Below are 16,980 nucleotides of genomic sequence, written 5' to 3' on the forward strand. Positions count from 1 at the left end.
TAACAAAATTTAAATCATTTTAAAAAAATATAATAATATTACCTTGTAATTTGGTTTAATATGTTAAAATTTTCCAGATTTAAGTTTTACGCAAAATGATGTTAAAATAAATTTCAGAATTTTATACCAATATTTCAGAACACGTTTGTTCAATTCGAAAGATTCCAGAAAAAGGAAGTTAAATATAGATTTGCCGACGACGAAATGTTCGTCACTATGCTTCGTATATGTGAGTAGAATACTCAAAATAACCATACTCGAGTAACGATTTCAACCAGGTACTAATCTACTACTTTCATATATTTTCCCTCTTAGCCCAACATTGGGGATAATGCGATGAATCGTTAAGAAAGTATGACACAAGCAAATGTCATACGAAATGAAATATCGATATATATCATATAATCAACAATAATCTTTACAAACAATGTCTTTGATATTATTTGTTGTAAATATTAAATAAATAAATTACGTACCAAATATATCAGCAATGTTGTTGATGTTTATAAAAAAAGGTTCAAATCCTTGCTAAGTTGACAAACTTCTACTTATATGAATCCCGGATTCATTAGAGAATCTTTGGCAACATGTTCCTAAACTTAATAAAACAATCTCGTTAGCCAGTTGATACAAGTTTTATGATTACAAGATTAATAATGCATGCATAATAATACAAAATATAATAATTTGAAAATTCTAACAACAATGAGAAATATTTAACAATAATATAGATTTTGTTTCAAATCCAAATGTTTAACAATTTATAAGTAAGAAATTTAGTTTGAGATGACAATCGTTTACTACAAAACTGGATAATATTGTCTTTTTAAGTAAAAATATTAGCCAGAGAAAAAACGATTTTATATAAAATATTGGGAGTTGTAATCTTAGAATCACTATAAACATTTGTTTAGATAAGAAGAATAGAAAGTTGTAATTTGTAGTCTTTTATTATGAATCTATTATAAATGGTTTGTGCACAAATTTTGTATCAAACGAAAATATTTAAAAACCAACATAAATCTTTTAAAACATTGAAAATAACACTGTAAATGTTTACTCCCAAAAACCTTTTTATATTCTGCAGTACGCATACCAAACTAATCAAATAATCAGTTTTAAATTTTAAGAGATGTTTCTGTTTATTCACGTATATCTTTTGCATGAAAAGTTCCTACTAATTTTCCTTCCAAATCTTCCAGAACATAATAATGTTTTCCTAATTTCTCTCGGATTTTCGCTTTTACAAAGAGTGGTGCTAATTTAGCATTAATTTTTTTTCTAAACTACTTTGTACAAAATTCCTTCGAAGAACCTCCTGTCCTACTTGGAACGATTTTGGTCTAGCTCTTAAGTTGTATTGATGACAATTTTGTTCATACGCATCTTTTATATGTTTCTGTATATCTTTTCTCATAAGTTGTAGATTATCATCTCGAGTTAGTTTATAGCAAGGTTCCTCTAAAAGTTTCAAATTTCTCAAAAGAGCGTAAGATGTACCATGGGTTACCATATCAAACCCGAACAAAGCATGGTATGGGGACATTTTTATTGACTGGTGACAAGAATTGCGTAATGAACAACTGATGGCACTCAGATTTTCATCCCATCTAGTGTGATCACCCTTTAGATAAGCCCTAATACCCGCAATTAATGAACGGTTTACACGCTCAGAGGCATTTGCCTGTGGAGAGTAAAAGGCTGTATATATATGATCAATGCCTAATTTAGTAAAGAATGCATTAAGATCATTTGCTTTAAATTGTGATCCATTATCACTAATTATTTTCTCAGGCACACCATAAACATGAAAAATTTGCTTTTCTAAAAATTCTTTTATCGCTACTGATGTAAACTTTTTTAGAGGTTGAAGCCAATGGAATTTACTAAAATGGTCGAGCACAATCAGTAAACCTATATGTCCTGCTTTGCTTCTAGGATAAGGACCGAGTAAATCAATATATAGCCTTTGAAAAGGTCTAATAGAAATAGCTTGGGATCCCATTTCGGGTCTCATGATAAAATTTGGTGATTTTGTTGATTTGCATGTGCTACAATTTCGAACAAATTCACGAACTTCGCGGGCCATTCCGGGCCAGAAAACGTTCGTTTTAAAAGGTCAAGGGTTTTTGACATTCCTCCATGGGAAGCCGTAGGTAAATCATGAAATCTAACAATTAGGTCCCTTCGTAATTCCTTTGGAATCCAAAGTTTCCAGCTGTTGATTTCGTTTTCTTCAATGCCATCGTAGTGGTTAGTTCGTATGTATACATACCGATCCACTATTTTAATGTCAGGATATTTCTCCTGATTATCCCTAATTTTCGTTTTTAAAGCTTCATAATCCTTACTATCGAAAAATGGAGAGTTTAAATCTATGTCTGGTAAAGAAGAATCAATTGCCGAAATTTCACTTCCATGCATCCTTGAAAGGGCATCGGGTACAACGTTCTCTTTTCCCTTCCGATGACTCACTGTAAACTTAAAGGCTTGGAGCTTAAGTACCCAACGAGCCAATCTACCATTAAGATTTGTTTGCCGCATTAGCCACACAAGACTCGAGTGATCTGTGATCACTTCGAATTCTTGCAGCTCTAAATAACATCGGAACCTATAAATCGCTTCTACAGCCGCAAGGCATTCACGTTCAGTAACGCTGTAGTTTCTTTGAGCAGAGTTGAGTTTCTTACTCATATACGCTACTGGTTTTTCGTTTCCTTCCGCATCTAACTGAATTAGAACAGCACCTATTCCGTGATCGCTTGCGTCGCAATGCAAATAAAATTTTTTGGAGAAATCTGGGTTTACAAGAACTGGTAGGGAGCTTAAAAGGTTCTTAATTTTATCAAATGCAATCTGAGCCTCCGGTGTCCATGAAAATTTTCTTTTTGTGGACAATGTTTCGGTTATAGGAAAAACTAGTGTCGAAAAATTCTCTATGAATCTCCTATACCATCCGGCTAAACCTAAAAATCCTCGAACCTGTCTTATGCTTTTCGGTACAGGCCAATTGCGTATCGCACTTACTTTGTCCGGATCCGTTGTAATACCACCGTCGCCAATCACATAACCGAGGTACTTTACCCTGGTTACGCAAAAGTGACTTTTTGAAATGTTAAGCGTTAAATTTGCTTTTCGAAACTGTTCAGCAATTCGAACTAGAACGGATAAATGTTGTTGAAAATCTTCCGAAACTATGATTAAATCATCTAAATATCCGAATACACAATTCTTCAGGTCTGAGGGAATAATCTCGTCCATCAGACGGCACATCGTTTGTGGTGCATTGCACAGTCCAAATGGCATAACCACAAACTGGTAAAGAGGTCTACCAGGGACTGTGAATGCTGTTAACGATTTAGAGTCATCAGTTAGACCTATTTGCCAATAGGCGTCCTTGAGATCTAATTTAGATATCAAATTTGCTTTTGGAAGGCGAGAAAATATTCCTTCAATCGAAGGCAAAGGATAAGCATCCTTTTTAGTCAAAGCATTTACCTTTCGGGCATCGAGACACAATCTAACCTTGTGAGGTTTAATCACAAGCCTCATTGGAGAGCTCCAAGGAGAACTTGAAGGCTCGATTACACCAAGATCCAACATGCGATCTATTTCCTTGAACATGAGCTTCTCAACAGCCGGGGATACTGGGTAAAAACGCTGTTTTATCGCTTTGCTGTCGCCTACGTCTATCTCATGTTTTATCAGGCTAGTTCTACCGAGTCCTTGCTTTTCGAAGTTAGGAAATAAGGAGATCACAGTGTTAAGTTGTTGTCGCTGTTCTACTGTGAGTGGATAATAGTGTTCATCTTCATTATCAGAAAAATTTTTTTCAAAGTTTTCAGACAAAATGTTGGGATTTCTATCAGAGGTAAGTATTTCAGACGAACTAATATTCATAATAGACTTATCGATTAAATCGGCAGATTCTATGATGTTTGGTATTAGGTCAAAAGTTTTCCAAAAATCAATTCCTAATATCAGCCTTTGTGATATTGATGGAATAATAAATAAATTCAATAACCGAGTTTTCCCTTTAAAACAAACATCTACACAAAGCCAACCGATTACCTTTTGCTGTTTTCCATCAGCGGTTTTTACGAACGAAGTGCATTTACAAAAATTTTTAAATTTGGAGAAATCTTCCTGAGCCAAATCGGAACCGATACAACTGATACTCGCACCAGTATCAAGCAAACCATATTCATTAAAATTTAAAAAAGAAATCTTCGCATAGTAACGTTGGTCATTTGGGTTATTTATAATTGCAGCAACAAGTAGTTTTGAACAGAGCTTTCGAGCTTTATAAAATTTTCTTAATCTCAAAGTAGAGCGTTTTGGAGGTTTAATGTTCATTTGATCAATGGAAAAATCTTTAAATATTTGATTTCGTTTGGAAATATACATCTCATAACGTTCATGATACGGAAATTTTGGGTATATAATTTTGGAACAATCAAACTCTGAACCATTTCGAGATTTAAGTATATCTCGTTTCATAATTTCATAATGAGAGAAATCTTGATCAGTGTTTTCAGGATGGGACAAATTAAAATTTAAGTTTCCTTCAGAAAGAAAATCGGGAAACGAATCAGGTTTAGAATTATGTGGTAAGTCCGTTAGGTTGTGGTCAAAATCAGGGGTATTAGTTGAAAAACAATTGTTTGCAAAATTCACTGTTGTTCCCTTGGAGGAACTGGAGGTTTGAAGTTTTTTGATTTACGAGACTGACATTTTAGGCATTGAGGTTTGTATGTGCCTTTTTGTCCACATCCATAGCAAAATATAGATCGTTCATGGAGGCAGTCTTCCCAATGGTGGCCAGGTTGATCACAATTCCAACACCTAGGAATTGAATCAGACTGTTGTACAGCGTCAATAGAATTTTCCGGATTTTCAACAAAATTGTTATTTGAAAGTTCAAAACTTGTTTCAATTTCAGAGATTTGTCTACGGGGCACAAAAGAATTATTTGGGTTACGACTTGTAAAGTTTCTTCGAATGTATTCGTCATTGAGGAAACTTTCTCTTTTCTTTACTAATTTTCGCAAATGAGGGATAGACATAACATCTACATATAACAATTCGTGACGAATCTCCGGTCTCAAATTTCGTGTAAGAATTTCAATGAATTCAGACTCAGATAATGGTGTTGGCAAACGATCAGCAATGCTAGAAACCGATTCAAAGAAAATATCAAATGATTCTCCCGGTTTTTGCTTACGATTGCGAATTTCTTCACGAATATCGTATGGGGATTTTGAATCTTTATACTGTGATTTGATAGCTTCACAAAAATTATACCAATCAATGTTTTCGACTAGTTTATGGTATTTCCAAAACCAGTCTCTTGCTTTTCCAGAAAGTAAAATGTGTAAGTTCTTCGTAATAATATTAAAATCTCCGTTGAAATTTTCATTCGTTAAAACTCGTACTCTATAAAGAAATTCTTCAACAGGAATGGTAGACGATCCATCAAACTTAAGTCCCCAATTCTGAATAATCGATGTTATTTTATCAGTTGGTAAACTTGAAGAAATGGACAAAAACGAATTTCTATTCAACCCAGATGGTGATAGATTATTGTAATTTGCTGAGGGATTACGAGCATAAGGTTGAGAATTTATCTCAGGATGTTGAGTTGGTACATTGGGTTGTGATTGAGATTCTGTATTTGGTCTGAGATTGAGGTTTTGCAAAATTCTTGTAATATTGGTTTCAATCAACCTGTTAATTTCATTGTAATCAATGACAGATTGAACCACATTAGTTGTCATAGGCCGATCAATGTTCAAGTTTGAATCAATATGATTCTGAGGAAAATTATACGCATTTGAAGGGCTTCCTAATCCTGAAGGATTACCTGAATCTACGAATGAAGATTGTGGTTCTTGAAACAAATTTCTACTACTTCGGGTGTTATACTGTTTCGCCATTGCACCGCGAGGCTTTCCTTTTTGCTTTACCGGTTGTTTAATTGGAAAAGTTATTCGCTTTAAATCAGCTAGTTCACACGGTAACTGACAAACTGGACATTTTAAATCTTTTGCCAAGTGATTTTCAATACATGCCCTGTGGAAAAGGTGGTTACACCGCACAATTAAAAGACATGAAATCTTTTCGTTCATTATTTCAGAACAGATTTGACAAATAGGATCAGAACCATTTTGAAATGTTGCCTGAGCAGTAGAAGGAGAAGGAGGGGGATTATTTTGCGCCTGATCTTGAGGCTGCTCCTCACTACGATTGGGTGAATGTTCCAGAGGCATGTTAACTCATAAATAATCAAAATAAAATAACTAAAAGTATATTTTCTAAATTCCGTTTTCACTGAATTAACTATAAAACAATATAATAGGCTTTACAAAACTTTCGGTAATATAAAATTTTAAACAAGTTTCTACACAAAGTTTTTCTTCCTGTATGGTGATAGTTGTTAGGTTAATAAATATGAAAATATGTTCAATAAGCGATTATACAAAATGGACTATGGAAAATTAGTACAAATTGAAATTCAAATAGAGTTGTAACAAACCAGCATAGTTTAAGATTTTGACTAATAAAACTAACTAAAAACTACTGGATGTTGATTAGCACTTTGCCAAATTAACATGTTCCTAAATAATTCTAGTAGCTGATAGCTCAGTTACAAAAATATTTGAATTAAAAATTCTACACAATCATGCATACGTGGTCAATAAGTTTTGAAATTCGATAAAGATCATAAGAAAAAAAAATGTGCAGAGACTAATCGGTTAGAATATTCGATCTTCGGTCACTCAAATATCTAAAAATCCATAAAAGTGTACACATTTATTTTTATGAACAAAATCTCAAAACAAAACTATTAAACACAAAGCTAATATTGAAATCTAAAAATCTAATAACACAAGATTCAGAACCAAAAATGAACCATATTGTAGGAACATTTTTGGCCCCACGTTGGGCGCCATTTTATTTATGTAATGTAATGAAAATGTAACCATTTATAAGTAATGTAAATTACTAAAACAGCAACAAATTGGTTGACTATTTCCCTTAGAAATATCTAAGAAAAATGCCTTTTCCAAAAGCAATACGATTGAAGACGCGGGAGCCTTTGAATCGCTAGCGATCAGCCGGGTTTGGGGTGGTTCTTGTCCCCTTTCGTTTTGCTTCAATAGAATTACAAAGTCTTTTATATAGACTCCCTGTTTAAAATATAACTAAAAAAAAAACTACGTTAGCGGGACCAGAGAAACCATAGCTACAAACAAAGAAAGCCCCAAACTATGGTTTTATGAGAATGACTCTAAAACAAATTATCAAACATATTTTCCTTTTATTGATCTCTCAGATGTTCAGAGATCAGTGCATCGTTACCCACGCCTACCTTATTCCTAAATAGCACAAAATTTACTTTAGGAACCCACAATTGACTACCCTAACGTCCTATCAAGCCATACAGGAATGAAAAGTCTTTAATTTAACAATTCATATTTCAGAATTCAATTCAAAATAAAAATTTATTATAAAACATTTTCCTTAACTATAGAGAAGAATTACATTTCTACTAGCAAATAAATCTCATAACCAAGATATGGGATAAAGTTTCTTAGTATTTAGTTAAAATTATAACAATCAAAAAATTATTAGTATTAACTTTAAACTTATCGAATCTTAAACATTAAAACAAAAAAAAATGTATGTGCCAGTCTAACAGATGAAATAATTTTAATTTAAAATGTTAACAAATATAAACTAACAAGAACCGAAAATAACAAAACCGATAGGTAAACGTTTTCCGATACGTTTTTGGATCAAATATCAAAACAATTATTACGAATATAGTTAACAAGGAATAAAGGAATAAAAATTACAACATAGCAAATATTAACAAATTTTGATAAATTAAATTGAATAATTAAAACAAATAAGAAGAAAAAGCAGCAGATGTATGCTTGTTCTTATTATTGTACAAATGATGACGTCATATTTGCATGTACTTGTTATTCCTTAATTCTTATTTTTTTAACACATAATATGCAAAAATCAAATCAAATTTTAAATAATAAGTTGTTTTTGTAACTCACCAACCATTTGAAGAAGAACGATGAGGCCTCAGCGAACTGCATTGGTTGAACTTAATGATGATGTTTTTGCTAAAATTTATGTTAATGATGATGATGTTCTTGCATATTTGTTATTGATAATATTCGCATGAATTTTTGTTTTTCTTTTTGTTGTAATTTGTGATACTTATTTTGGTAATTCGTTTTAGGTGTTATTCTTTTTACTTATTGTTTTGTAATTTATAGATTTTAATTATATTTTATATATTTAAGAAATTTTATGAGATAACGCGATAATAAGAATTGGCACTTTTGGTTAAACAAAATTAACTTAACAATAATCTTACATTATGAGCAATATTTAATTCGTTACACTCTTTTCTTCATTTGTGCGCTAATTTTAAATTTAATCTGTAAAACTTTTCAAAACTTACTTAAATTTTATATTAATCTTTATAATTATATATTCCGTTTGAAATTTTCAAATTGGACAATTAATTTACTTAATTTTTTTTTCCTTTTTTTTTTTTTTTTTTTTAATTTTACTAATTATATCTCTACTTTTCACTGATCAAATTTAACTACTTATTTTCTTGTTTAGTTCACTTATCACTTGTTTCATCTCGACTGTTTGACATTTTATCCACTTTCTTTTATATCCATTTACTTTTATCGATTTATGATTAGGCTTTATTTATGTTGTGTTCCATGCGATAAGGATGACACTAGACGAGGATCAGGATGACGTTCGATGAAAAGTAGGATGACATTACTTGACGAGTGTTGGGCAAAGATTAGTCGGAGATGGTATGAAGACCATATAAATGGTCTTCATACTAGATTGAAAATTTACGATTTTGAAAATCTAGCATGGAATTAAATATTAAAATATATACTTTACGTTTTGAATTGGATGATCTTACCAAAGAAGTAGATTTTGTTGGTTTAAAAGTGTTCCCAATCGTTCCTTCTTGAATTGGATTTATAAGGTTATGGGCAAATGAAGATTTGGAATCTCTCATCCAAAGGCAATTGTGTTCTTGGAAGCGTTTCGGTTAAAATTCATTTATTGACTTGCAGACTGGCTATAAAATTATGAAATGTTTGGTCTTTTCCCGAATACACATGGGCAACGTGCCATGGATCTATAGAGCTTCGTCGGAATAAAACTAAATTCACATGGAATTTTAACAAAATTTAAATCATTTTAAAAAAATATAATAATATTACCTTGTAATTTGGTTTAATATGTTAAAATTTTCCAGATTTAAGTTTTACGCAAAATGATGTTAAAATAAATTTCAGAATTTTATACCAATATTTCAGAACACGTTTGTTCAATTCGAAAGATTCCAGAAAAAGGAAGTTAAATATAGATTTGCCGACGACGAAATGTTCGTCACTATGCTTCGTATATGTGAGTAGAATACTCAAAATAACCATACTCGAGTAACGATTTCAACCAGGTACTAATCTACTACTTTCATATATTTTTCCCTCTTAGCCCAACATTGGGGATAATGCGATGAATCGTTAAGAAAGTATGACACAAGCAAATGTCATACGAAATGAAATATCGATATATATCATATAATCAACAATAATCTTTACAACAATGTCTTTGATATTATTTGTTGTAAATATTAAATAAATAAATTACGTACCAAATATATCAGCAATGTTGTTGATGTTTATAAAAAAAAGGTTCAAATCCTTGCTAAGTTGACAAACTTCTACTTATATGAATCCCGGATTCATTAGAGAATCTTTGGCAACATGTTCCTAAACTTAATAAAACAATCTCGTTAGCCAGTTGATACAAGTTTTATGATTACAAGATTAATAATGCATGCATAATAATACAAAATATAATAATTTGAAAATTCTAACAACAATGAGAAATATTTAACAATAATATAGATTTTGTTTCAAATCCAAATGTTTAACAATTTATAAGTAAGAAATTTAGTTTGAGATGACAATCGTTTACTACATCTGTTATAAAATTAATAAAAATAAAATTAAAAAAAGCCTTTAAGCTTGACAAAAACACACATTTTTTTCTCATAATTATTGAATGAATGAAATTCCAAAACAGAAAAAGAAAAAAAGAAGCATTTAACCATAATGCAGATGATACTTGTTGCTGGAGGGTAAGTGTGTGTGTTTAAATTTTTTGGTTTTCAGTTTTTTGTGTTTCAGTTACAATTTATGTTGTTGTCGTTGTCACTATTTTATGTTTTATTTCTTTTTTTAAGTGTACAACAAACATACTAATAATTATGTATTTTTTATAATTTGAAATTGTCGATATTGTTATAAAAATATCGAAATTTTAGTAATGTTTTTAGGACGTTTCTTAGAATTTTATTTGGTAATCAAATTAATCTAGAAATTATATTAATATTATAAATATGTCGTGGAAACATATACATATGTATATATATGTAGTGAAACTTACACTTCCAACGTCTTTTATTATTCAATTTCAACAGTTGAGTAAGGGATGGAAAATTTATTACTATTGAATTATTTTTATAATTTTTGACGTTGGAAAATATCTCAGTATATTCGTGCCAATGAACTGGTAGCCTAATCAACATACTCGTAGATATGCTCACCCATAGATAAGTCAATACATTATTTTAAAGAATAGTCCATCGACTAGTCAATAGAAAGTAAATAGACATGTCCATAGACTACTGAATAGAATTGTCCATGGAATATTTAAAAGACATGTTCATGGTCTATTCAATATACTAGTACATAGTCTAGCCAATAGACCATATAAGTCTTTAGATTATAAACTACATTTATGTACAGTATATAAGTTGATCTATTATATTGAGTACTCCATGGAATAGTTCATATACATGTCAAAAAAAAAGTAAATACTCTTAACACTTAACAAATTCATCGACTATTTAATAGAATATGGGCAATTTCGTGTCAAGTGACCCAACTTTTAAAATTGATGTCTTCCGATTTCAAATTTTCAGCTCTATTGGTCAAGTACTGCAGGACTTAGAGGGGGTCAAAGTTGGACATTTTGGTCATACAGAATTTCATTCAAATGAGTGTAACTTTTCACCTATCGGTTCTAGAAAAAGGAGTCCAAAGGAGTTCAGATAGCTATTTCTTCATTGTTTTAAACCAAAAAAATTTTTTTTTTGTTTTTTTTTTAAATAATCTTTTTTTAATTTAAACAAAAAATCCTTTTTTTTTCTAATTTGAATAAAACCCTGTATGACCAAAAAGTCCAACTTCGACCCCCTCTAAGTCCTGCAGTACTTGACCAATAGAGCTGAAAATTTGTGTCTGGCCTACTAAGTATTCTATAGTACTCACCTTGTTGCATCCAAATCGGAAGACATCAATCCGATAGATCTGAAAATTTGTGTCTGGCCTACTATCCAATAGTACTTAACGTGGTGTAAATTTCATCCAAATCGATTTTTTGAGTTGGGTCACTTAAAAATGCGAATATATAAAAAGTAAATCCCTATACATATGTATTTGTTTTTATTTAAAAAAATATATATGTATATTTTAATATTTCTATTTCTTTATAATTTTATTGCAAAATTTTTCAATTAAAAAAAAATACATTTTCTTTAATATTCTTTGTTAATCAACGATAATTGACCTATTCTTAAGCAACGTAAATGTTATTGAAAGTGGGCGTTTAAAATACTGCAATATTAATTATATGAAGTTTTTACTTTTTTTTTTTATTGATAAATAATATTGCGCAGTAAACATTAAATACATTCCTTACATTACAAATACAGTTAACTAAAATTACATGTTTTTAGCTAGATCTTTTTAAAAATACATTTATTGTATATTTGAAATATACTCGTTAAATAAGAGGATCAATTGAAGTACCTTTAATGCTGTCATATTATATATTTTATAATGGAAATGATCCGTTATAAAATCATCAATAGACTTAAAATATTTTAGGAAATATCAAAATACACGTACATTAGAGTGTCTCGAGAAACAACTACCTTTTTAGGAATATGCTGTAGGAATACCTCTCAATCGATGCGCATTAATATACTGAACTCGAGAAAAATAAAAAATATTTTTTTGAAAGCAGTCTGCCTCAGTTCCCTACCAGCGCACTATAGTTCAAACTACCAGTTTCCTGTGCGAAATTCAAATTTTGGAACAGTGAATATAATTTATTTTTTGATATCATCCTATTACCAATACACCAATATATACAAATTCGCAATAAATTTTTGCGAAATGCAAAACACTGTTCTACTGCACGCAGTCAAAGTCATCATTTCATAATATTTACATAATTTTTTTTGTGGAGTCTATATTTTATCATTATTTTTATACATTAATTCTGGAAAGTGTGTAAATAATTTTCAATAACTGTCAAATGGATAGCACTAAGAGGTGTAGTTTATATATATTCTTGTAAAAGGTTGGAAATAATATTTCTTCACTTCGAAAAAGACATCATTTAAAATAACCTTGAACAAAAATTAATTTTATTTTAAAATCTTAACTTCATGAAAGCTTTTAAGAAAATGTTAACGTTTGTTAAACGTGAAATAAGCAGAAATGAATAACCTAAAATGTTGTGAATTAGTTTCACTATACCAGAAATTGCGCATTTCTGCGCGTTTTGAGTAATTTAATATTTAAGCATTTTAAAATTTGCTTAAAGGACTACACAAAGGATGATGTCCTTATCAGATATGTGTTTTTGTCATCCAGTTATCCATATTGTTTGCAAAGAATTACTGTATTTAAAGGTCCGAATTTTCGTAATTTCTTAGCAACAAAACGGAAAATAGCAGTAGGAAGGAAGAAAAAAAATTTGTATTAAAACTGATTTATTATTTCGGGCAGTAGCAACTGCTGTTTGGAAGCAAAGACCCCCACGCTGGAAATTAGTTCTAAAAAACTTTCGCGAGTCCGACAAGTCCTTCTAAAATGAAAAAAATTGTGTTGTATAAGTCATTTTCATTGTAGAAAATGGGTTAATAACCACCAAAGGGTTAATTTTCCCTTAAATTTGTTCTAATATACCTATTTATGCCTATGCTCCATCTTAGGCTTTAAAGAGTTTCATTATTTTGTCGATCTTAATTTCGCACTGAAAAAGTGATGATTTGAACCAATGTGCAGAGATTGATTGTGTTGATTGTGGATATGTTAAAATTTTTTCAGAATTATTTCCGAATTTATATGCCTTTTATGAAGCACTAAAAAAAGAGTTCTTCGGACCAGAAATACTTTAAAAAATGTTTAAAAATGTTTCCACGGGACACCCTAACGTACATACTTACATATATTCATAAAACACTTTTAATGAACTTTTGAGGTTGAGTATTTATTTAAAGGAAATGGTAGAGTATAAACAAATATTCATTTTTTATTTTTATTTTTTTTATTCAATATACTACAATACAAATATATTTATAATTTATAATAGATTTTATTTTAGTTTTAAAACAATTTTTAACTAATTACTACATATTTTTAAAATACTTTTACAACACTGATTTTAATATGTTATTTTATACTTTTCCTATAATAATTATTATCAAGTATATGTAGTGCTGAATAGTTTGAATAATTTTTGGATCGTATGTAGAGTATGCCTTGCCTGAATATACATTAAATTTAGTAGATTGGTATTGAAAGTGAATGATAAATTATTTTTTAGATTATTTGCTTTTTGTTTGTTGATTTATTTTTTTACTTATTACCTGTAATTGTATACATAATTAAAAATTAAATTTGAAATTTAAAGCCAAAATGTTTGTAAAATACTAATCAATTATTTTTGTATTTTCTTTTCTTTTTTCTCCTCTAGGTACGTATTAAAAAAATTACTACAATATTTACTTAAATATAAAAGTATGTAAACTTGTAAATATTGAATTGAAGGCCTTAACAGGTAAATGTTTTCATTTGTAAATTATTAAAGCAAAAAAAGTTAGAAGGCAAAAGAAGATTAATTTATTCTTTCTGAAGGCAAATAACTGACCAGTATTTTATCCTATCCACCATTTGATTCAATACTATATACACATATAGTATGCTTAACTTATGCTCATTATGTTTTTAGAAAGATGAGAATGATTATCATTATTTTCATTGTTGCTTTTCCCGTCGTTATTTTCCTCATATACAGTCATTATTAAATTGTTGTTTAATTTTGATATATTTTTTCTTTTTTTACCACAATCTCACATTTCTTACTGCACTGCTGTCACATCAATGTCAATTATATTTGTGGGTTCTACTGGTACTTTGTTGTAGGAGTACATTGTTGAATAAATATTTTTCCCATTGAAAGAATATTTGGTTTTGAGCATAAACCTCATAGTCATGGTCTATTGTTAAGTTTAAGACGGGCCACACTTAACTTTTTTATTTCCTTTTATGTTCGTTTCTTTTTTTGTGTTTGTACTTTCCCTCAAGTTTTATAATTTATCCTTTTTTATATTGTCATGAAATTTAAGACCTAAGGACAATTTATTTAAACGGGGAAATGTTTGTCTTTTTAGAACAAGTTCAAATGCAAAAGTGAAATTAACGAAAAAAAAGTAAAAATTACGATGTTTTCGAAGTATAGGAAAAATAATTAAAAACTTGTGTAATTAAGCAAAAAAATAAGATTTAAAAGACATTATGAAACTTAAAGTATTAAATTTTTTAAATAAAAATAATTATTATTATATCCAACTACGTAATATTCGGCATAATAAAAATATGCACTCGTATAAACCAAAAGAATAATGTGCTGTTTCTAGATACCGATCGAGCAGTTTGAGCACAAATTTTACTTGTATTTTGTTATTGTAACAAAAACAAAATACAAGTAAAATTTTAACTCAAACTACTCACACGTTATTTAGAAACAACACATAAATATGATTGAATATAATTGCTAAAACAATCATTTTAATATGTTTGAAAGAAATTCAACAAAGTTATGGTCAATGTAATCATAGCTTTACTAATTTTATAATATAATTTTATAATTTTAATATATGTAATATGATAACGGCTAATAGAAATTTAACTAAAGAGTGTAATTCTATTAATAATGTTAAAATAATTTTAGTGTTTATATCAAACTCTCTCTTGTAGTGAGTATTTCACTGTCTAAAAAAGACATTCATGCACTTTAATATTTTTTGCATTATTTAATATTCATGACATGTTCATCGAATTTTTATCATGAATATTCAATACGGCTTCTGCTTCATTTTACATACATTTATTTATGCAGAATAAAAGAATACCAAAACTCTTGCTATAAGTATGTTTGTGATGCTACACTGTTGATTGAGCGATTTCTGGTATCTTCGTTAACGCCAGTTTCATCAGTGGCATCCACAACCATCATTGTCAAGTAAGTCACCTCATGTCATGTCTATTGACACTGGGTCAATCATGTCTTTTGATTAAAATAAGAACAAAATAATGGAAAAAACATGAACGAAATGGCTAAAAGTGATATTGCAACTCAGAGACACAACTGAACAAACACATCACACAAATACTAATGGCAACAACATTTGATGTGGAAAAATAAAATAAAAATTAAAATGTCATAATGCAGCAAGAGTTTATTAAAAGTGAGTTGTTGTTGTCTCGCAATTTCTGATACTTTGAACAATAAAAAATATTGATTTAAATGTTAATAAACCATTACGATTATTCTATGCCGGCCTGCTGCTGGCTGTTTAAAAGGACTTAATTTCCAAGTGGATAATATTTATTGATGGCACAAAAATGGTTGTGCTTTTAAGTGTAAAATTTGCCAGTGATTAGATGTAGATAGCCTTTTCTTTTGGTATTATTTAATGAAATGGTACGGTTGCCAAATATTTACTCGAAAGAAAAATGTGATTTTCCAAATATTTTATTTTCTTTCTATGACAAATATTGGAATTTTCGGGTTCCATAAGAAATATTTATTTTCTTTTTACGTCAATCTCTGGCTTTTTTTCAGAAATCCAAAGTTTGCATGGCGTGTATGGTAAAATTCGAAATATTTTTTTCAATTATTATTAAATGAAGTTCAATTACTTTTAACTTTCCCTTAAACATATCGACCTCTGCCAGATTTTTGGATAACTATACTTATGTATGTGTTCTGTAGTAGTAAAATTAAGAAATTTGAATAATAATTTTATGCTTTAGTGTTTTATTTCAAATTTGTTCCAAAGATTTTTGAAGACTTCTTTATTGAGAAGAGCTCAAGTTTTCCAAAAGGAGCATTTTTCAATAAAAAACTTACAAAAATTTTAGATTTTTCCTAAATTTTGCTTTAGTTTATTATTTTAAAAATATTTAAAAATTCTTAATATTATTTAAAATTAGAGGAAAAAATTAACTGCCCAAGTTTAAAATTTCTTTTGCTGCTTTTTTATGTATTCTGTTAATTTTTAAACAACGATTACATTTTTGGGTTCTAGAAAATTATGCACTGTAAAAAAGCTACAATAGTGTTAAAAACTTTAGGATAAAAGCTTTTAAGCTGTTGTATAGTGGATTATATTCAATTACAGTTAATTTCAAAAGTATAAAGGCATAATTATTCTAAAGCCTACAGCCAATGTTATCATTAATTTTGAAATACCCTTAATTATTCAACAAAATGTTGATTTTATATATTTTTACCAAAGTTAAAATAGTGTTTTTAATATTGCTAAAGTTATTTAAAACAACCTAATGAATATTTAATTTATTATCTTAAACAGACGTTTTAAAAACTTGTGCGAGTGAATGTCTCTTGTACATTTATTTTCTCTTCTTCTATATATTAAGAAAAAAAGCATAAAGCTTAAAAAAAAGCTTTACTCACTTTGAACGTTAACAACCCTAAACGTCCATAACATTCATGTCAGAATATTATGTTAAGTACCCAAATATTTAATAACGT

The 16,980-nt window shown here is 29.4% G+C and overlaps 1 protein-coding gene across 1 annotated transcript in view; it reads left to right on the forward strand.

The window, feature by feature from the left end:
• The first annotated feature begins 10,088 nt into the window (after nucleotides 1-10,088).
• Nucleotides 10,089-16,980, forward strand: part of LOC119605483 (potassium voltage-gated channel protein Shaker) — a 122,070-nt gene continuing 115,178 nt past the window's right edge. Inside the window, exon 1 of the mRNA XM_037958623.1 lies at nucleotides 10,089-10,204. Coding sequence (XP_037814551.1) covers nucleotides 10,179-10,204 — 26 coding nt within the window. The 5' untranslated portion in view covers nucleotides 10,089-10,178. The remainder of the gene's footprint in view (nucleotides 10,205-16,980) is intronic.

The sequence above is a fragment of the Lucilia sericata genome, unplaced genomic scaffold (assembly GCF_015586225.1).
Source record: "Lucilia sericata isolate MDLA Ls3-8-SP2 unplaced genomic scaffold, ASM1558622v1 Contig000490F_arrow, whole genome shotgun sequence".
Taxonomy (NCBI): domain Eukaryota; kingdom Metazoa; phylum Arthropoda; class Insecta; order Diptera; family Calliphoridae; genus Lucilia; species Lucilia sericata.